Raw genomic sequence first — 22,169 nt, forward strand, 5'->3', positions numbered from 1 at the left:
GTTATATATTCCTCTCTGGTGCTACACTTGTTGACTCAAATATTGTCAATAACATTGTAAAAAAAAAAAAACAGAACATAATAATTATGAGAAGAAAACTGTTCCTTTTGATGATGTCTAAAAATCATTCTTGTCAGCTATGTCTATAAACTATATGATAACAAATCTTAGGATAATCATTGAGATAATAAATGCAATAGTTAATATACTTATATATATATATATATATTTATAGGTAATATGAATTTATATAGGGCGCTATTGTGTCGGCCATAGAGGAATTAATGATTTCGTTCCTTGACAACATCCCCAATCAAGAACAAGCTTCCAAGGAGGATTAGACAATGCCACGTTGGCTTGAAGTGGCACTTAGTTGGCGGGATTTCATAGGGCAGAGGGCATGGTTTCGTGGGACCACGCTGTAATTCACAAGTCATCACAGTGCATGTGATTGCTAGGAATGGTATTGTGTGTGACACCCAAATATGTCCCATATAGAAAGAGCCCATAACTTATGCAAGAGAGTTAAGTACAAGGACACCATGAAAGGAGGCTGAGAGATGGAATTATTGGTCTCTAAGGAGGAATATCAAGCCGTCACTCTTTGTATAAACATCATCCACACACCTAACAAAAAACAATTCCCACCTTGGCAAGAACCCTAACCCTAACCCTACTACTCACCAATCATTTGTGTCTTTGCCTTTGCTTTGGATATATTGTCATGATTTTTATTTTTAGAATGATCTCTACGTACGTCACCATTCCTATGACGTGTACCTTAAAACGCAGTCTAAACGCGTTCAACTCCCGTTGATTTAGGGTTTAATTATGATTCAACAAAATAATCGATAGTGTTGCTAGTGATAAGTTTCCATGTGGTAATTATACACAACACCCTTATCATTGTACTTGCTTGGTCCCTTAATTACACATAGAACTTGCCTTTTTCATTTTATGTTCCCATTAATTAGTTTCTAATCTTAACTAAAAAGATCAACATCACCGGTTTCATCCCATCAAGTCGATGATCAGTGCGTGGATATACACGGTGTTAATTTATTGTTCTTGTTTTGATCGGTGATCGATCAATCAGCTAATAAAATCAGTTGATCTCTTAACATTCTCATGATCATTTGACTTAAACATATCCAGTTCAACTAGCCTAATTAATTTTAATTAATCTTGCGTTAATCAATCCTGTGCTTTAATTTCCCGACAGGCCCTCCCTCAAGTACTAGCCTAATTAATCACTTGATTTCGTTTCTCTTTGAGCTTCCATATATGTTTCCATACGGTAATAATATTGTATATGCTTGTAATAATCTCATATATATCATGTACGTACGTAGTGGTGAGTATGACCCTCCATCATCTAAGGACACCGTGGCATGTTTTAATTTCTTAGCATGTCGTACAAGCATTCCTCCTTCGATTTGAAAGGATATTCTTTACTTCGTGTGTGTTGACATGTTCATGTGTTGTTTGGTCTTTTAAATAGTTACATATATAGTTGAGATCAAAATTACTTGTTTTTGTATCCATTTTATTTTAAAAGAATAAAAATTCAAGAGATTTATTTTATATCATCATCATTTTTGTTTTTCTGATTAAATATATTTTCAATATTTCTATTAATTAATTATATATTTAAAAATGAGGTCTCTATTATTTCAATGGCATGCCAAGCCGTCGTGACCCCAGTCTAGTCATGATGTACAACATGCCATCCCTTTAATTATTATCATTAAATAGTACATGCTGTGACAAATATCCTTTTGTCCTCATTTCCATTATCACCTAGAAAACAAAATCCATACCAAATTAATTAGATAAGTTCACCATATATGTGTATATATGTGCATCGATATATGGGCCTGATATCCTTCATCATTAGTGGGCCCCGGATTTCATGGATCGCTTGCATCAATCCAAAAAATACTCTTCTGTGATAAAAAATAAATAAATAAAAAATTGAACAGATCGGACTCTCATATGCATATGAACGAGTTCATGATTAACAATACTAATTTCTCAGAATTTCCAGCTATTTAATTTGATTTTTTTTCCCGAGCTGTCCCTGTTTACATATAGGTCTAAGATCAATCAAATGGTTCACGTGCTTGGGACATTTTGTTTATGGGCATTTTATCTAACCAATGGACCCACTGATCATAGAATGATCCTACCGATTAATTATTTAATAAAACACTCCCAGCATCGTTTAGTCAATCATGACCTTTGATTTAATCAATTAGTTGACAACTTGATTTCAATCAATCATAATACAGCTTAATTATAACCCCAAAATAGCTAAAACAGTGCCGTAGGCATGATAAAATATGGCTAATCTATTCTATATATATATATACACAATTGTAGTTTTAAAAAAAATCATTCTAAAAAATATTTGTCACCTAATTTTCGTATAACTTGAGAATATTATATGCATTGATCTAGTTGTGCAACAATAAAAAAAAAACATCATTATTATCAATTTTATTTATTTTATTTTATTTTTTAATTTTCAATTCGATGCAATTATTATCATTTAACAATTTAGAAAACTTAATTAGGATTTAAAAAAATTTAGCTAATAATTTATTAAATAACTATCTCAACCTAATAAAAACTTAAAATTTTAGGTGAAATATGATTTATATAATTTTTTAATATAATTAATTATCTCAACTTAATAAAAACTTAAAATTTTAGGTGAATTCTGAGATATAATTTATATAATTTTTTAATATAATTAATCTCTCTGTTTTGAATTCAACATTTTAAACAAAGTAGTGATGATGGCCGAGAGGAATCAATTACATGATATTTTTAGAAATTATCCAAATACACACGTTGTGTGTACATAAATATATGAGGATTCATGTAACCCATCTTCGTAAGTAATTGGAAAATGGTCAGCAAGAAAAAAGAAAGAAAGCACATAATCCAGAAAAAAAAAGAATATACACATTGGATGGATATAATATAATATATATGTTAATAATGAGCGCTTGATCATCATATTATTTTTATTTTTCAGTAATTATATATTGGCTAATTAAGCCAGCATGTATAGGACGAACACGTACGTGAAATTAAGTTCATATGTTCATATCAGTACCCTTTGTTTTTTGTTGCCTATAAAGAGGGTATTAATTATGAAGATAGATAGATAGATAATATTCATATATATAATGTTGATGAATTAATGTAAATAAGAAATATTTATATTATAATTAAAAAAGGGGTGTTTTGGAAGGTTTCTCCAATAAAAAGCTATGGATTTTGTCAATATATGTGGCATCCAATTGATCTAATTTCAGAACAATTAATCTCCCAAAAAAAGATTTCTTGTAGCTTTGGTTTTGCTTGAAACTTCCCACTTTAACTAACTAGCTAGCTGCACAAGCATGGCCTGCTACTAGAATATTATAAGAAATTCTAACTGGCAAAGGCACTTGTCATCCTAACCATGTATATAAACACACAATACCAACCTTTCTCCCACATATCTAAATCTTGCTTCCTGTTTTAAACTTGGCATATTATACTTCAGATTTTCCTTTCGAAAGACAATCATCATGGGACTAAGAGACATTGGAGCAACTCTGCCTCCCGGGTTTAGGTTTTATCCTAATGATGAAGAGCTTGTCTGCCATTACCTCTACAAAAAGATCACAAATGAAGAAGTCTTGAAGGGTACTCTGGTAGAAATTGACTTGCATACTTGCGAGCCATGGCAACTTCCTGGTAGGTCTCCTCCCTTTATAACTACTAATTGATTTCCACTTCTTAGCTTCTTCTTCTCAAAGCTAATTCCCAGCTGCTTCTAATCTCCTTGAGCTTTCATCACAACTTGTAGAAGATATATTAGTTCTTGCATGACTCATGAATATCATCAACCATATATCAATGCATTGTTTGATTAGTTAATGATGAAATTCAAGAAAATGGATAGTCCATGGTCGCTGTTCTTTGTGCTTTAGCTCTGCTGAAGACATACATATTATGAAAAAACGATTTGATATTTCGGCTCTGTACAAGCCAGACAAATTAGACAGACAGAAATGTTTGGTTTAATACCTGTTTAAGAGCGCGCGCGCACACATGCATAGCGAGAGAGATCCTCAGAGAGAGAGGCTGAGAGGGGGCAAGGCTCGATCTCAGCTATAAACTCTGAATGATAATTAATGCCAAACTTCTTAATTAATGTAAACTCACCATTGATGAGTGCGAAGTTGAATAGTATCTGGACAGGTAATCGATCCTCTTGTATGGTAATTTGTGGTTTTAACCATTTTTATTGTTTTACTTTGTTTTGGTAATTAAGTTGGAAGCTACGACAAGGATATAGAGGTCATATAAATATAATGGCTACAACAAGTCCTAGCTACCAGGTTAATTTCAAGTTAAATTCCTTCAGTCTTGTCAATGTCTTCTCAGAACCAGCAGACAAAATATTTATGCATAGTGAACTGCAAGTAGCTAGCTTCTCACAAGTTGGGATTCATTAATGTCGTACAATAATTTTGTCTTCCATTTTCCATTTTTTACTAGAAATATTTCTTAAGTACTTCTATACATGCGTGTGTGTGTGTGTGTGATCATTAAGCATTTGGATTAAGCCTATAATTCTTAATAAATAAGAAGATTTAAGAGAGACTGGCTTTCATGTGGCTACTTTATAAACTTTTTTTTTTTTTTTTGTTAAAGCCATTTTTTCCTGGATGCTTAACCACCACAAGAAAAATGATATATCTCCTTTTCGTAAGTAGAATTCTTGGCTTCCTATACATGTATAATTTCCTAGAAGTACTGTAGGCAAGCACTTAGTACATGGACGTGGCCGTGCAATTTGTTAGCATGTCCTATTCATTTGTTTTTACACTATATGGGAGCAATTTGTTGGTGATCATGTGAAACTATGATATGTCCTGAATCATGTCCCCTCGTATCTGCTAAATCACTTCCTACATATCCTGGCATGTGTTACTGGTTGACACTACATGTATATTGGTTCATGATGTACTTGTCTTAAGCTACACAAGGGATAAAATTATATTCTTCAATTCTTTTAATTCATCCCATCTCGTAATTTCTGTGTTTTTTTTGGTACTGTTCTTCCCTCTTACAAGGGATTGCCTAATAATTAATGAAGGGGCGGTTCTGTGTATAAGGATAAGATTTTCTAGATATGATCAGGAATCCATGCATGTTATAGTCCAAAAACTTAAATGATTTTGGCTTTTACTACCTTAAGGTGCAAGGGATCGATCGCTTGTTGTTCATCTGTGAGGCTTCAGGAGTCAAACAATAAGCCAATGCGTGCTTTCCAACTATTTTATTCTACTGTAATCAGTACTGATCTCCATTTTCAAAAGCAACAACGTAAAACAGAATCAATAATAAAGTTGTTCCCTTCCCACTTTTATTTCCTATAGGCATGATGACTTCACCACTATCGTCCAAGAAAACATTGGGAAGTTTCCTTTTCACAAATCTGATTCTGCATGTTCCCGGAAATTAATCCTTCCTAATTGAACTTGACAATAAGTTTAGGCTTTAATTCTTCCTTTGTTTTTTTCCCCTGACCATGCATGGCCTCCTAACCTTTGCCTCGTTAAATTTATACTGTATATTCTGTCTCTAAAGAGTTCTCAATTATACATATATAATTTATATGGCCCACTTTTAGTTATCACTATTTCATCTTAATTATACTGATAAAAAGAAAAGTTAATTAGGACCATATACGACGTAAGTAAATACTACAAGATAAAAAAAAGGTTTCCTTTATATTTATTCAGCAAAAGGTTAATACGTGTAACTTTCAGCCATATTTCTGTCTAGCATGCAAGGAGTAAGAAAACCCCAACCGTACGTGTATATATATACAAGTCGAGAAGACAAAAATCCATGTTCATGAAAGCAATATTGTTGTATGATCTATAGCTTCTGCTTGCTAATTAATATTTGAACTTACCATGTGTGTCTATGTGGAATCTAGAGGTGGCGAAGCTCAACGCAACGGAGTGGTATTTCTTCAGCTTTCGTGACCGGAAATATGCCACCGGATTCCGAACCAATCGGGCTACAACATCTGGATACTGGAAAGCTACAGGGAAGGATCGTACTGTTCTGGACCCCACAACCCGTGAGGTTGTGGGGATGAGAAAGACCTTGGTGTTCTACAAGAACAGGGCTCCCAATGGGATCAAAACTGGTTGGATCATGCACGAGTTTCGTCTCGAGACCCCACATATGCCCCCCAAGGTACCGTGTGTTTTCTGCTTGACAATTTGACAGCTTATAATTAAGCTTGACAAATATTGGACATAGCTCAATAACATGTTTTATTAATAAATTAAAAAAAGGAAAAATTGTTAATTTTCTCAGAGTTCAATCAGTGAATAAAGCCAGACATGCAAGTTGTCTTGCTGCTTTATAGTACTATACTGTCATGATGAGAGAATCCGAGGAAAAACCAGAGAGTTTTTTTATCTGAAGGAACCTTGGAGGAAAGTGTCTGGTAGCAATTAGGAAACTGTCCATTCCCTATACATCGTTTTCTGTACCTAAAATCAGTACATTGGTGATATAAATTCCTTACTGTTCGCTAATTAAAGTTCAACGTTTTGGTGATCACAGGAGGACTGGGTCCTATGCAGGGTGTTCCACAAAAGCAAAGCAGAAGACAGCACAAGATTCATGTTCGAGTCCACAACTGATAGTGGGAGCACTGTGAATTTAACAGCATCACCTTTCACAGCTGATCACCAAACTCTGGCTCGTGGGTACCAGCAAATGATATCATTATCATCAACCCCGCCCCATCAAGACCAAACCTCTTTGCTAAACCTTCTGCAGCTATCACAGGACAGGAATTCTAAGTACCCCATGGATACTGACATCAGCTCCAAGGCGGTTGATGAGTATGGCTTCTTATGGGATGACATGAACTTGGAAGAAAATAGCTTGGGAGATGGGGTGGTGGCTTCAAATTTGGAAGATATGAGATTTGAGATTGATCATAACAGTATGGACGTCTTCCTATGAAAATATTACCATTTGTTGATTTGTGATGTACTTATTTGTAGTGTTTGGATTATTTGAGGAGCAACTCGATGTTTTATTGGATCAAATGATAGCTAGCTAGGAAGAATTAAGATTGTGCTAGTATACTGTTAGGGTTTATTTATTTGTTGTGTACAGTGTATATTTGGCATCTTGAACAAATTTTAATATATGTTAATCATTTAGAATTTATACTCTTATTTTATGCTCGAATATATTATCAAATCGACTTGGACCTCAATCTCTATCATTATGATTGTATCTCCCTCCCATCTGGGTATATAAGTTACGTATAAATAACCTAGCTAGAAATTAAATGCATACAATCTGAGTGTATATAAGTTATGTAGTCTTTATGTTATATTCTCTCTTTTTTTGTAATTATATTTTTCTAACATTACATGATGAAATCTATTACAATATGTGATGAGTTAAAAAATAATATGGATAATCGATATATTTAAAAATTCAAAATATTTTTTAAAATATTAAAATGGGAATAAATTAGCTTCTTCAATTGATTTTCTGCCTCACGAGCATCAATTTTCCTTCATATTTGATCAATTTTTTATTAAGTAATATTCTAAAACATGTGGGGAAAGTACTGTAACTTTTTTTATATTTTTTATTTATTTTTTTTTGTTTTACATATTTTTTTTCCAAAATTGTCTTTTTTATTATTATTCTTTTTTGTTTTTGTGTTGTTTTGTAAAATTATCTTTGTCGATTTTTTTTAATATTGAACTGGTTCAAAATTTAGTTCTGTAATGTTTTTTCTTTAAAATATTATGAATTGCTACAATGTTTCCCTATATGGTTTTTTTTCTTTCTTTTATGAATTTTTTTTTCCAAAATGATCTTTGTCGATTTTATTTTTTTCATATTGAGCTGGTTGAGAATTTTGCTTCATGTTTTTTTTAAAAAAACAACATTGTGGATTGCTAAAATGTTTCCCTATATGGTTTTTGTTTTGCTATAGTGTTTACCCACATGTTTTTTTTTCAAAATTATCTTTGTTGAATTTTTTTTTTAATATTGAACTAGTTGAGAATTTAGCTTTAACTTTCCCCACATGTTTTTTTTCCCTTTTTAAATTTTTTTTTTTGCTTTTTTTTTCCAAAATTGTCTTTTTTTTTCATTTTTTGTGTTTTTTTTCAGAATTGTTTTTTTTAATTTTATTTTTTTTAATATTGAGTTGGTTGAGAATTTAGTTTTTTTGTTTTTTTCTTTAAAACACTGTGGATTGCTACAGTGTTTCCCCTTGTGGTTTTTTTTTTCCGGAATTGTCTTTGTTGATTTTTTTTTTTCATATTAAACTGGTTGAGAATTTAACTTCGTAGTTTTTTTTTAAAAAAAAAAACAGTGTGGATTGCTACAGTGTTCTCCCATATGATTTTTTTTGTTATGATTTTTTTCAAAATTATCTTATCGGATTTTATTATTTTTAATATTGAGCTGATTGAGAATTACAACTGTAGATTTTCTTATGAAACACTATAGATTGTTACAGTGTTTCTCTGCATGGTTTTTTTTTCCTTTTATTTTTTTTGTTATGATTTTTTTCAAAATTATCTTTGGCGATTTTATTTTTTTAATATTAAGCTGGTTGAGAATTTAACTTTGTAGTTTTTTCCTTAAAAATATTGTGATTGTAACAGTTTTTCTTCATATGATTTTTTTATTATTATTTTTTCCATAAACCCACAAAAAGACACAAGCATGCCACAACCCCGCGACATCGCGCGATCATGACATCTAGTATTATCCTAAACACAGCTCCTCCAAGTTTCATGAAACTCAAATATGTATACACCACCTTATGTTATTAATTATAGCTTTGTAATTTTCTTTTCTTCATGTAGCCGTCCTTACAACATCTTGTAAATTCTTGACATGGGCTAATATGGGTTAGGCATTGATAGTTTAATGGGCCAGATCGTCGGCCCATTACCATTTAGCAAGGGGGGTGTGATTTTTTGACAAAACGGCATCAACTTTTGCACATGCTACAAACGACGGAGCATATCAAAATTACCTTTATGGTCAGACAGCTAGACGAGGTAATGCATACCAAAACCACGGTCATAAAGGTAATTACATGTAAATCTGAAATCTAAAATATAATTATTTTGTTTTTAGAATAAACTGTAAATCTTAAGTACTCATCAATTTTTATTTTTATTTTTTTGTGGTTTCTTCGCCGTTGATATCTGCAGGCCTTTCATGAAACCCTTGTTTAATTATTTCATTTTCCTCACGGGTTCAGTCTAACTTTCATGGTATGCGTTTTTCTCTCTATTATTTATTTCCTATTTATTTATTTTGATGCTGGGTTTGCTAGTGTGAGTTGTTTGATGATATATAGTGTGTAAAGAAATGTCTGTGGTTTGTTTCAAGAAATTCAAATGGGAAGAAACCCATTTGTTTTTTCTCTGAAATGCTACATGTGCTGGAAAGATTTATTGAAGTGTATGCGTTTAACATGTGATGTTTGTCATGGATGGATTGGCATAACGTAGCGATAAGTTTCTTGGCTGAAATAAACGTGTTAGTAAGTCTTGGAAATGTGAAACAATTAGAAGAAATTGAGAAATTTTGCGTGGGCGTGTTTGAACTTCTGTGTAATGTAAGAGGTTTTTTGCTTTTCAGAAGGTACATATAACTGGCTCGGAGGTCTTGGACTATGATGAGAAACTTACAAGATTGATGTGATTAGTTGTCCGAAATTGCATCCTGGAAGGTTCCAGTGGGGACTTGTTTATGTGGTACACGTTGTAGTTGTCTCGTTTGATTTCTTTTTTTCTTTTTATTTTTGGTTGCGCAACTTGATTTCAATAAAGGCATCACAAAGGAAGTTATTTTAGATCAGTCTTTTGATAGAGAAGGAGCAGGAGGATTTGGATTATGATTTAAATCTTCCTAATTTACTATTTTGTCAGTTTTGGATCAGAATACACGTGTAACAATCCCAGATTTCAATATCGGTTGCATTCTTACTACTTTGTAGTAATGGCTGAATCCATTAATTTGAAAATTTTCATATTTGCTTCTCTTTGGCTGATGCAGGTAAAAGTTTCTAGGCTTTTGTTGGACATGGATTGGTGGTGAAGATTGTCAAGCGATTGACGCAATCAAGCTTAATAAACATGAAGTTTTAGTCTAACAAATTTATTTCTGTTCTCCTTTGGGCCTTAAGATTACTAATGAGGACAAAGCGCTCAAGAAGTGATCTCAGAAATGAAAATGCAGAAAAACTTTCTGTCCCGCCAGGTTTTGCATCTCTGACATCCTTTAGGTTGAAGAAGGTAGAAACTAGTGTACAAAATGGTAATTCCACACCATCTACCAGTGTGTCCAAAGGAAAGACAATCCAGATGGATGACACGACTGACACAATTGATGTTGCAACATTAAAGAGATTTTTTCAGCATCGGCCAAGCATTCTGCATGGCCAGAAAAATCAGAACCTAGTGGAATCAAACTTTGAACAAGTTAACATGGTCATATCCTCTCTCTTTCCCCCTCTCTCTCGAGTTGTGGGCTTTGATGTCTGTTAATTTCTTACAATCTGGGGCATAATTCTCTATTGCTTGATATTAATCTAGATTGGGTAAATTTGTCATTTGTGAGAAATTTTCTTCATATAATTTGTTTCGATATTCCAAAATATGTTCAAAGGGACATCATTGCATAGTAAGCAATTTGAGCTTTCTGTAATTGGTGTACTAAAAGATGTGTATTTGGAAAGCATTTAATCAGATTTTTTTAATATGTTTAGCTGCAAAAGCAATCTGGGATAAGCTGACATGATATTGTTGTGTTGTTTTGCTCATGGGTAACAAAGACGATACTGAATCAATACTTGGTGAATAAAGATAATGACGGAAATTAATATTTGACATTTTAGTCTCAAATATCAATTGCTGTTGTTTTCTTTCTTCATTCATTCCCCATTACTTAGGCTTAACTATTCTGGAGCATCCAATTGTGATAATTTTAATAGATGAGGATTTGATTGATTTAGTCTGATGTTGAATTATGAGAAGTGGAAGTCATAGAAATGGCTTTCTCTTGGCTGGGGAGTGTTGTTGTATATTGTTCTGTCATGTCCTCTTAGAAAATCAGCACGCTAAATAAGTTTGGCTCATTTGCATGCACACATCCATCTCCTTGTGTATATTTTAACAAATTGCTCTGAAAAAATATATAAAGAGAATTAGTATGAGGATTCTTTGAAAAAAAAAGGTACTAGTTATTTAATCATTTTCCCATAATTAAAATAGATAAATTTCTCTCTAGATAATGTTGGAAATAGCTTTCCCATGGTTGACATGCTTGCAGAACTACAAAAGAATAACTGGATTTTTATCTTTCAACTGTTGGAGGTCAGGGTTCATAAGTCATAACTATCGCATGTTATTTAATATCTTTCACAGGATCTTCCTTCAGAAACCTCCCTTCCAAAAGGGGTTGCCTATGGATGTGCAGATTGCAGTAATTGTCTAAAGGTGGTACTCTTCATCAAGTTTGTCCTCTTCCAATTATATCTTCTGTAATGCCGTGACCCATTAATGGAAGCCATGGAGCAGGTAACGGCAAGCTGGCGTCCTGAGGATGCAAGAAAAGATGTCCTTGAAGAGGTTCCTGTTTTCCACCCAACGGAAGAGGTATTTTTTGTCTAATTGTAATGAATGACTTTTGTGCATTTCACTGGTATAGCTTCTTCTTGGATGTTCCTATTGTCTTTATTCATTTTGGAATGCTGGCTGACGGGCTGGTAAAAAAACCTTGATTTCTGAATCAGTATAAATTATAACTGCAGGAATTTAGAGATACACTGAAGTATATTGCTAGTGTACATTCAAGAGCAGAGGGATATGGAATTTGCCGGATCATACCTCCTCCTTCGTGGAACCCACCCTGCCTTATTAAGGAAAAGAATGTCTGGGAAACTGCTCCATTTATGACGCACATTCAACGGATAGATGGGCTTCAAGATGAGCATATAAAGAGTAAAATTGTAAGCTGTAAGAGAAATAGTGTTACAATGGATAAAGATCATGAAGTTGGTGAAGGATACAGCATGAATTGTGATGAAGTTGGATGCTCTAACACTGATGGCTTTGCATCTGAACCTGATCCAAAATTTACTCTTGAATCTTTCAAGAAATGTGCCGATGATTTCAAAAGCCAGTATTTTCGCTCTAGTAAGGATGTGTTTGCAAATATGGATTCAGATGGGTGTTCAAAGCAATGGAAACCATCAGTGGAGAATATCGAGGGTGAGTATAGACGAATTATTGAGAATCCTACTGAAGAAATGGAGGTATGCTGGAAGAAAGCAGACACACACACACACAAACAGATATGTGTGTGTGTGTATGACAAGTACATTGAATCACTTTTTCTGTATTTCTTTCTGTTTGATTGGGAAGCTTTAATTATCATTCTGCTGGTTTTAGGTGCTTTATGGTAGCAACCTGGACACTGGAGTTTTTGGCAGTGGATTTCCCACCAAATCCAGTATTTCAAATACAGATGAATATCTGGAATCGGGCTGGAACCTAAATAATACACCTAGGCTTGCAGGCTCTCTTCTTTCTTTTGAAAGCAACAAAACTTGTGGTGTCTTGGTGCCTCGACTGAACATTGGAATGTGCTTCTCAACATTTTGTTGGGTAAGTTCCAATGTTTCTTTTAATGACTAGGGTCATGTTTATTCACTTTTGGTCTGCTGTGAATGATCAGATAACACCCCCCCCCCCCCCCACACACACACACACAAAAAAATTGAAATTGTTTGCTTGCTTATTCTTCTGCTCATTCTTTGGAAAACAGAAAGTTGAAGAGCACCACTTGTACTCACTCTGTTACATGCACCTGGGTGACCCCAAAATATGGTATGGTGTCCCAGGTAGATATGCTGTTAAGTTTAAAGCTGCTATGAAGAAGTACCTGCCAGATGTGTTAGCGGAAGATGATCTTACATTGCATGATAGGGTGGTGAGTGGTGATAAAATTCTAGTTAGATTACATCATGGAAGCGAAATTTGTTTTTTAGATGCTCATTGCTTGCAATGACTGTGGAACAAGGTTCTTATCATGCAATGAGAATAAAGTTACATATCTTTCAAGTAAATTGGTATTACGCATCATGTACTATTAGTTGATGTTTCTTTAGCTTAATTGTAATCTTACTATAACTAATTATTTCCTGACTTGTGTCCTTTACGGTGATCTTGGTGCATATGAAAGTTGATTTGTAATGTTTTCTGTTTTTTAGTTTTTAGGTTCTTAATATCTTCTGATGCATTCGCAGGCTCTGTAAATCTTTCAGATGATATTGTTTTTATCTAATACAGATTGCCAAACTATCCACTTCTGCATTGAAGTCTGAAGGTATACCTGTTTATCGTTGCATTCAGAATCCACGAGAGTTTGTTCTTGTCCTTCCAGGAGCATATTATTCAGGATTTGATAGTGGCTTTAATTGTTCTGAGGTAGTAAATGTTGCTCTACTTGAGTGGTTGCCACATGGGCAGCTTGCAGTAGAAGTCTACTCTGAACAGGGGAGGAAGACGTCAATTTCCCATGACAAGCTGTTGTTGGGTGCAGCTAAGGAAGCTGTGAGGGCACAGTGGGAAGTTTCACTCTTGAGGAAGAGCACCTTAGATAATTTAAGATGGAAAGATGCCTCTGGAAAGGATGGGATCTTAGCAAAAGCGCTCAAGGTAGGCCTTTCAATTTCTTGGTTCAGTTTTTAGTGGACTTCCGCTCCTGTTTGAATTTAATATGAATATTCCCAGAGAACACTTGTGTCATCATTATAAATTTCTTTGCACAAGGTCTAACTGTTTTCTTTTATGTTACATTCTTTTCCTATTCCTACTTTGCATTGTGCATTTACCTGTGAAACCCTTCCTAACCTAAGCTGTAGCAATGGCTGGTCTATTTTGTTTTCTTATCGTTTTCCTTCATTCCCCTATTTCGCAGACACGAATGAAGATGGAAGACAATAGAAGGAAATATCTGTGCACCCCTTCTCAGTCAGAGAAGATGGACAACAAATTCGATGCTGTCAGCAAAAGGGAATGCAGCATATGCTTCTATGATTTACACCTTTCTGCAGTACGCTGTTCATGCTCCATGGACAGATACTCTTGTCTGAATCATGCAAAACAGCTATGTTCCTGTGCTTGGAGTGAAAAGATCTTTGTATTCCGATATGAAATCAGCAAGCTGAATATACTTATTGAAGCCTTGGAAGGGAAATTAAGCGCAGTCTACAGGTGGGCTAGAGAAGAGCTTAAACTGTCATTGTACTCGTATATCTCCAAAGATGATTCACAAGCACCCAACCATATCGGTAGCCCAGAATTTCACTCAGAGGAATCAAAAGAGAAAAAACATCAATCACAACGTGTTGCAACACCTTATGGCAATGAGAGGAGTGCTGTTTCTAGCATAAAGGAAGAAGTGAAGGCACGAATGCTGCATCTAAGATCCTTGAATGAACAAATGGAAAAGGAGAACTCAAAAGTGTCTACATTTGTTACAGGGGAACAAAAGCCAAGGGAGAGCCCAAAAGTGTCTGCATTTGTTACAAGTGAAGCTGTGGATGATGCTTCTTTATTATTGAAATGTGAAGTTTCATCTGATAGTACAAGCTCATCTAGCTCCTCGGAGTTGGGGGAATGTGATATTGGCATGTAGTTTTGGCGAAAATTTGTGTTTCTGCTTCCATCCTATGTTCCTGCTGCTTCAGGTCACTTTCAAATTTGACAGAAATTTAGTCTTTCGATTAGACTTCTGACAATCTCAATACGTAAAGATGTGTTATTTTCTTTATGGGGGACCCTCAAAACCATTTTTCTTCCCAAGAGCTGGCTTCTTTTTGGATGATAGTGCAACCTCACAAGAAAAGTATCTGGATAACGCGGTGTATAGATTATGATGGTCCCAGATAATGCGTCGATGCTGTCCCCAATCTTGTACGCCGAAATATGAAATCGACTTGAAGCCAGCAGTTGGCATGACTGTAAATTAACTAGCTTGTTACAACTGAATGTTGTAGCATAGTCGTTCAGATGCTCATTCATCCGGCCTGAAAGCTTGGGTTCGAGTTGTCCGCGAGGTGTTGGGCGAAGCTAAACTTAGGTACCACAAAACACTTGTCGGAATAGCTGTTTCTCTAATCCACGAAGTGTGCAACGTCAGGTTTAAGTAGGGGCCAAATGTTCCCTGGCAGGTCTCCAGGAGCTAGGTGACTCCCCAGGGGAGCCTCATGTTATTCACACATTCTTTTCTTATGAATTTGAGTATCCTGCTTTCATGCCATTTTTTTTTTTTTTTTTGAAGGTAGTGGTTGATTATTTTTTGGGGATAAAAATAACAGATACAATGAAAACATAAATGTCTTTGATCGAAGAGATAAGGACATGGGTACAACAATAAATTTATTTTTAAAATAATTTTAAAGAGAATTTTTATAGGAGGATTTGTTTTTAAAGATAATATTTTTTTTATTTTTTATCCCTAAAATATCATTATAAAAAAAATCTTAATAAAAAATTTTCTAATTAGGATATGGAAGTATAAAAGTTATTATTATAATTTTAAAACACAACTCAATGGTCAATTCAAGATAAAATCTGGGTTATTCGTCGAGGCTCTAGTTACGGGCCGGGTTGATTTGAGTCAGCGTAAGAATAAAAATGGTTATTATTATATTTTAAAACTCAGTTTTGGGGTCAACTAGGAGCAAAGTTTAGGTCACGAGTAAGGTTGATCGTTGACCCGAATCAATATAAGAACAAAAATGGTTATTATTATAATTTTAAAATCTAACTCAATGGTCAACCCAGAGTAAGACTCAAGTTACGTGTCAGGTTGGTAATTCTGAGTCAATCCAAGTTAACATAAAACAAAAATGAGACATGAGTCACGAACTAGGAGGGTCAATCCAAGTTGACCCAAGTCAATGTAACGATAAAAGTTATTATTATCATAATTTTAAAATCAGACTCGAAGATCGGCCAGGACAATGTTCATATCACGGGTCAAGAGGGTCAACACAATTTAACACAAATTGACCGAAGTTAACATATAAATAAAAATGATTATTATTATAGTTTTAAAATCCAACTCGAGAGTTGACCCAAGACAAGATTTAGGTCACGGGTCGAGAAAGTCAACTTGACTGACCCAAGAATTTCTTAAAAAATAATCACAACAACCTTGTTTTTTCAAAAAAAATCAATGAGTTTTTCACCTATGTTTTTTCACGAGTTGACCTAGATTTTTAATCGGATCAAGTCGAGTCAATCTTTCCTCTATTTTATACTTCATTACCAAACACAATATTGTCCCCATTTCTTTTTTTATCTTATCTTTTTTTATTATTATTATTAACATGAGTGTCCGGGCCAGTTTGCGCGCACCTCGACTAATCCCACGGGCCTTGAAGTTAACGACTATGGAAGCCTCCAATAACCCTGAGGTCTGTGAGACTCGAATTGGTGACCTATAGGGAGCAAACTTAGAGCCTGATAAGTTGAGCTACACCCCTCAGAGTTTTCTTCTTTGTCTGTGCGGTGGGTTTTCCCCAATTCTTTAAACAATAACCAAACAAGACCTAAAATATCCGAAGACAGAATATCCAATACCTCTACATCTACAGAACATATCGGATCCAATAATTCTTTGAAACAATGATAAGATAAGAATACAAGAGAACCCTGCCCGGTGGTGTTCCAGTTTTTTAATATTATAAAGAATCACAAATTAAATAAATAAATAAAACCTACGAGGCATTAAAAAATAAAATCCCAAATTTTATCAAAGCCCAGCTGAAACTAATCCATGGAGGGTAACGATACCAATCAGGATATTATCATCCTTAATAACAGGCAAAAATTGTACAGGGGATGGTGGTGATTCCATCTTCTTCATGGCTTCCACTGCCATTGCATCAGGACCAATTGTTCTTGGGTTCCTGAAACAACACAAGACAAAAAGCGCTGAGAAACATGCAATTTTGCCACAAACTCAAATCAATCCCAATCCATGATTTGCAACATTAAGCAAAAAGACTGATATACAAGAAACTCTCCATTATAGAAACAACTGGCATCACATACAAGCTACAAAATCAGAGTAACGTCTAGCTAAAACGATCACTCACAATTACTTCGAGAACACCAAATGCATTGTTTTCTTTCACATTACCTGTTGCACATTTCTCCCACTGTAAGCTTAAAGATGGCTTCCCCACTAGCCTTGAGAGTACGCCGTAGATCACCATCTGTAAATGTTCCGATCAGGTGATGCTCCTCATCTATAACAAGCAGGCACCCACATCCTTTACTCGTCAGCTCAACTAACTGATCCATTATCAAATCTCCTTCCTTACAGATTGGTAGCTCATTTTGCTTCTTCATCACATCCTTTACCTAGAGCATTTTAAGTCGAATCCAAGCAACAAAAATTTTCAAAATCAATCTCGATAGATGGCATCAACAAATAACTGAAATAGCATTATCAATAATATCACCGCAGTAGATCGCGGCAGCAATTAACTAAAACAACTTCATTTATGCACATTCTAATTGTAATCTAACTCGATGCCCAATTCAAATAGCCAAAAAAACATTAAAAAGAAAATCATAAAAGCAATTGAATATCAATTAATAGTAAAAAAAAAGAGAGAGAAAGAAAGACCTTGAAAATCAAGCTCTTGCCGATCCTTCCAGCAGGATGATTAGCCGCATACTCTTCCTTACTCAAATTCCTGGCTCCCATCAACGCAATCGCGACGGTATCCCCAAAAACCATCTGGATCGCAGTGGAGGTCACAGGAGCCAAATCAAACGGACACAATTCCCTCTCCAAAGGCAAACGCACATTCAAATCGCAAACCGCCGTGAGAGCATTGCCTTCAACGGACGTCACCGACACCAGATACGCACCTTTCGCCTTGGCGCACGGAACCAGACGGAGCAACTCCTCAGTGTTCCCGGATTTGCTGAATAGGACGAGGATGTCGGAGGCGGAGAGGGCGCCGATGTCGCCATGGAGGGCGTCGAGAGGGGAGAGAAAGCCGGCGCGAATGCCAAGGGAGATTAGGGTTTGGGAGATTTTATTGGCGACGAAACCGGATTTTCCGACGCCAGAGAAGAAAATAGTGCCGTTACAGTGGAGGAGTGTCTGGGTGAAGGTTAATGTTTGAGAGAGATCGAGGTTTCGGAAGAAATAGTTGAGGTGGTTTTGTTGGGATTTGAAGAGGTTGAGAAGGGTGGTTTGGTCAATTTGTTGGGATTTGGCATTCGGTGAGGGAAGGTCCAGAGATGGTGGGAGTGAGCCCATTGTTTGGCTCTGGTTAGATCGCGAGAGAGAGAGAGAGTTTTGGAAATGATTGGCTTTCTTCGAGTTGGGGAGGGATTTGCAGAGGCGGGTGTGTGAAATATTGTTATTGCCGTTATTCTTTTACGCGGCAAGAGGGGATGATTTGGACGCCGGTGTCGGTAGAGCGATCATGGGGAGGCATTTTTGTACCCAACGGGGGATTTATTTTATTATATATTTATTTATTTATTTTAAGGGGGGCGGGGGAGTGACAATGTGCGTGGATTTTTGTTCGTTTTAATAATAATTATTAGACATTCGAAGGTGTTTCAAAACCCGGGTCTTGTATTAAACAAATGATGTGTTGTTTCGCATTCCAGTTTAATTGTATATTTTATAAATTTTGAATATTTTTTAGTTTTAAATTTTTTTTATTTTTTTTTATTGTTTTGATGAGTTGATGTATTAAAACAAATATTGATTCTCTATATATATTTAGATAAAAAAATAATTAAAAAACAATCCCTATTTCAATAGACACTTAATTCATTTAATTACTCAAACTTTTTTAATAGAATGAATTTAAAATGATATATATTTCTTTGAAATTTACTAATTTAGCCTTAGCTGAATTTTGAGTCTACAAGTAAATCATAAGCTGGATCTTATAACTATTTTGATTGATCGATTGCTTTATAAAAAATGATGAATATAAAATAATAATTTTGTTGTTATTGTATTTTTGTAATATAAAAATCATTGATATGAAAAGAGGGGTTGAGTGATTTGTATGAGAGAGTGATGATAAGTTATTAAAAGAGTTTTTATTTTCTTGAGTGAAGATACATGAAAAGCAAAAAGGTTTTAAATTTGAGGAATTTATGTGGTAATATTGACCGCATTTATTAGGAGTATTTAGAAATATAATTACAGATATTTTTTTAAGTGGTTTTTATTTAAAAATAATATTTTTTTACTTTTAAAATTTATTTTTAATATTAAAAAATCAAAATAATATAAAAACACTAAATAAATTAATTTTAAATAAAATAATATAAAACACAGCTTTTACCGTAAAAACAAATGCATAATATAGTGAGAGGGAGAGTATTGCCTCTCGGCTCTTTGCCTGTCATGTTCATGACATGCTATGCTGCAGTATTATCCATTTTTGCTCGTAAACAACGTACAGAATCTCTTTTTCTAGAAGAAAAATAAAATAAAATCAAGAGGGTAAAATAAATTAATACTAGTTGAGTTACAATTCAGAATTTATGTGTATCAATGACCAGGATGAGAGTTTGTGTGAAAAATATTTTACTTTAGGAAAGCTGTTGAAATATAAATTAATTAGATTATTTGGAGGAAAAAAAAAACTAAAATATGTACCTATTTTTTAAGAAAAAAATAAAATAAATGCAATAGCAAAATTTGTGTTTTAGGATATATTTTTATTGAATCAAAATTTTAAAATTTTATTGAAGGTGACTAAAAAATATATATAAACAAAAATTGAATTATTAAATATACAAAATTTTATATTAAGATATATTTTTATTGAATCAAAATTTTAAAATAAATTTGTGTTTTATATATAATTACTATGGATGGATTATAGACGAGGAAGATCCTATTTGTTATTGCTGTGTGGTCGTGTTTTTTTTTAATATTTATTTTTTTTATTTTTAAATTATTTTAATGTATCAATATTAAAAAATATTTTAAAAATTAATCATATCATAATATAACAACAATAATTTATCAGAGGGCAGGGCGTGTGGAGGCCTGACACAGGTAAGCCGTGGACCAAACCCTAGATTGAGCATAGAGATCCGTAACATGTATTGGGCTTTTGAGCATGTTTCCATGTATGAATGCTTTTAGCATTTTACTTTGATGGGCTCCTATTCCTATTTGTTTGCATCTATGTCGAATTTGCTAAATTTTCCCTGAATCAGTAGTAGGGTTTGATGCGAAAAATACCCAGTTCAGAAATAGTGAAGCTTTTAGTGCTGGTGGTAATGATATGTGTAAGTGGAAGCGTGGTAATCATGGCGTGGTGGAGGATGATGAAACGGTGAAGGTTATTGCTGATGTCTTGTGATGTGGTGGAGGTTATCGGTGGTGGTGAGTGATTTTGTTGATTGAGGAGAAAAAGAAATGGAGGGGGGTTTTGCAATTTGGTCGGGAGGGAGGGGGGGAGAAAGAGAGAGGATAATACAATTACAGTGTAATTATTACGCAGGTGATTAGCACTTGTTTTTTATGTAATAATTGGATGGAAATTTAGATTGATTTAACAATAAATTAAATTAAATCAAGTAATTTCTTTATAAAACACTAAAACAGAATTTTTAGTCCATACTATAATGGCACTACAATCCATATTTAGAGAATTCCGTATATTTTAGCTTAATAAAAATATGTGCTTGTTTGACACCCTAGTAATTTTATTTTTTAAAATGATTTTTCATTTAAAAAATATAAAAATATTATTTTAATAAATATTTAATTAAAAACATTATGCATCATATTATAAAACAACAGATAAATATAAAACTCTTTCACTGCGTTACAAATGCTTTGGTTTCAGCGTAGTTATACGGACATTTTTAAATGCGACAGTGGAGTCATGCTCAACTGTTGTGGTTCCTCCCCCACTAGAAGCACCAAAATGCTGCTTCTACAAAACTTGCGGCATCATCTTGGTTTTTAGTAGGTCCTACCATCATAAAACACTTTTTTCTTCTTAACCAAACAATATTATATATGGCTGCGGATGAACTTCACCCGCAACCACGTTACCAAAGAAGCATAATTATACACAAGTGGAAAGACGTGTCGCTCCAACTAGGAGTTTTTTTTTCCCTCTTGTTTCTTTGCTTATATGGTTTTTTAAAAAAGAATTCTTAGCCCAGAATAAAAAAAAACAACGAATATCATTTCTCAAATAAAAAAATTAACCCACATGATCCAAGCCCAGGAGTGTCCGTACATAAAAGTATAATCAAACGGCTGAAAGTGGGATCGTATGGGACCCTTCACGCTTCCCACGACAGATAGGGACCCACTTTTATACAATAGTTAGTGGCCGTGATTTAGAAGCGACAGCGATCATTTACGGTTCAACGTTATCGAGGTAAGGTGGGTCCCAGCTCTGATGCCATGATACGTGGCAAAATGCATGTATTTGGCCTTCGTCAATCGAACAAAGCGATAACTGTAGCCGACATGGCCGACAGGTGCGCACGTGGATTGTACACTGGTGTTAGGCCCCACTGCTTTCTTTATGAGTGTCAAATCGAACGTCTAATCTGATGACCAAAGAATGCGGGATTCTCGTACCTGTGCTATTGATTTCAGTGGATCTCTCTCCCATAGGTTATCGCAGAAACCATAGCTCCCAAACTTTCAATTCTTCGTCTTGCCCAATCCTTTAGCATGATTTCGCTTGCTATAATATTATTTTTTTATAAAAAATTATTAAAATTAACCCCATCAAATTTAACATGGATTTGATTAAATCAATCAGCAATTTAAAATAAAATATAACCTCGTGTCCAGCTTTAAATTAATGAGTTATTAGATTGGCTTCCAATAAACCATGGGATCCTGGCGGAGCGGTTAGGCGCGTTCTCGTTACTTACGAGGTCTGGGGTTCGACCCTTCTCTTCGTTTGCAGCCGGCCCTTTAAGGAGCACTTGCCACCCGGTACGCAAAGGGATTAGTCTGGGCCAGCGCTCAGGATA

At 34.6% G+C, this 22,169-nt stretch overlaps 3 protein-coding genes across 5 annotated transcripts; 2 read left to right on the forward strand and 1 right to left on the reverse strand.

Moving 5' to 3' along the window:
* Positions 1–3,332: 3,332 nt before the first annotated feature.
* On the forward strand, positions 3,333–7,269 carry LOC7471961 (protein CUP-SHAPED COTYLEDON 2). The gene is made up of 3 exons (XM_002300736.4): positions 3,333–3,753; positions 6,011–6,276; positions 6,652–7,269. The coding sequence occupies exons 1-3, from the start codon at positions 3,585–3,587 to the stop codon at positions 7,057–7,059; spliced, it is 843 nt and encodes a 280-aa protein (XP_002300772.3). The 5' UTR covers positions 3,333–3,584; the 3' UTR covers positions 7,060–7,269.
* A 1,948-nt stretch (positions 7,270–9,217) lies between these two features.
* Positions 9,218–15,414, forward strand: LOC7479746 (putative lysine-specific demethylase JMJ16). Of its 3 annotated transcripts, XM_052450616.1 has the most exons (11): positions 9,218–9,356; positions 9,727–9,842; positions 10,144–10,577; positions 11,514–11,585; positions 11,667–11,744; positions 11,900–12,403; positions 12,540–12,755; positions 12,916–13,080; positions 13,440–13,476; positions 13,582–13,808; positions 14,071–15,414. In XM_052450616.1, exons 3-11 carry the CDS (start codon positions 10,281–10,283, stop codon positions 14,788–14,790), a joined length of 2,316 nt encoding a protein of 771 aa, XP_052306576.1. In that variant the 5' UTR covers positions 9,218–9,356; positions 9,727–9,842; positions 10,144–10,280; the 3' UTR covers positions 14,791–15,414. The 3 variants fall into 3 exon arrangements, with proteins under 3 accessions (XP_052306576.1, XP_024451281.2, XP_006386222.3); XM_024595513.2 differs by having other exon boundaries at positions 13,440–13,808; XM_006386160.3 differs by lacking the exon at positions 9,727–9,842 and having other exon boundaries at positions 13,440–13,808.
* Positions 15,415–16,717: 1,303 nt separating this feature from the next.
* LOC7479747 (probable arabinose 5-phosphate isomerase) lies at positions 16,718–18,633 on the reverse strand. Its single transcript, XM_002302004.4, has 3 exons — positions 17,797–18,633; positions 17,305–17,528; positions 16,718–17,071 (listed from the first exon to the last, which is right to left on the reverse strand). Exons 1-3 carry the CDS (start codon positions 18,439–18,441, stop codon positions 16,915–16,917), a joined length of 1,026 nt encoding a protein of 341 aa, XP_002302040.1. The 5' UTR covers positions 18,442–18,633; the 3' UTR covers positions 16,718–16,914.
* Between the last annotated feature and the right edge of the window lie 3,536 nt (positions 18,634–22,169).

Source organism: Populus trichocarpa, chromosome 2 (assembly GCF_000002775.5).
Source record: "Populus trichocarpa isolate Nisqually-1 chromosome 2, P.trichocarpa_v4.1, whole genome shotgun sequence".
Lineage (NCBI taxonomy): Eukaryota > Viridiplantae > Streptophyta > Magnoliopsida > Malpighiales > Salicaceae > Populus > Populus trichocarpa.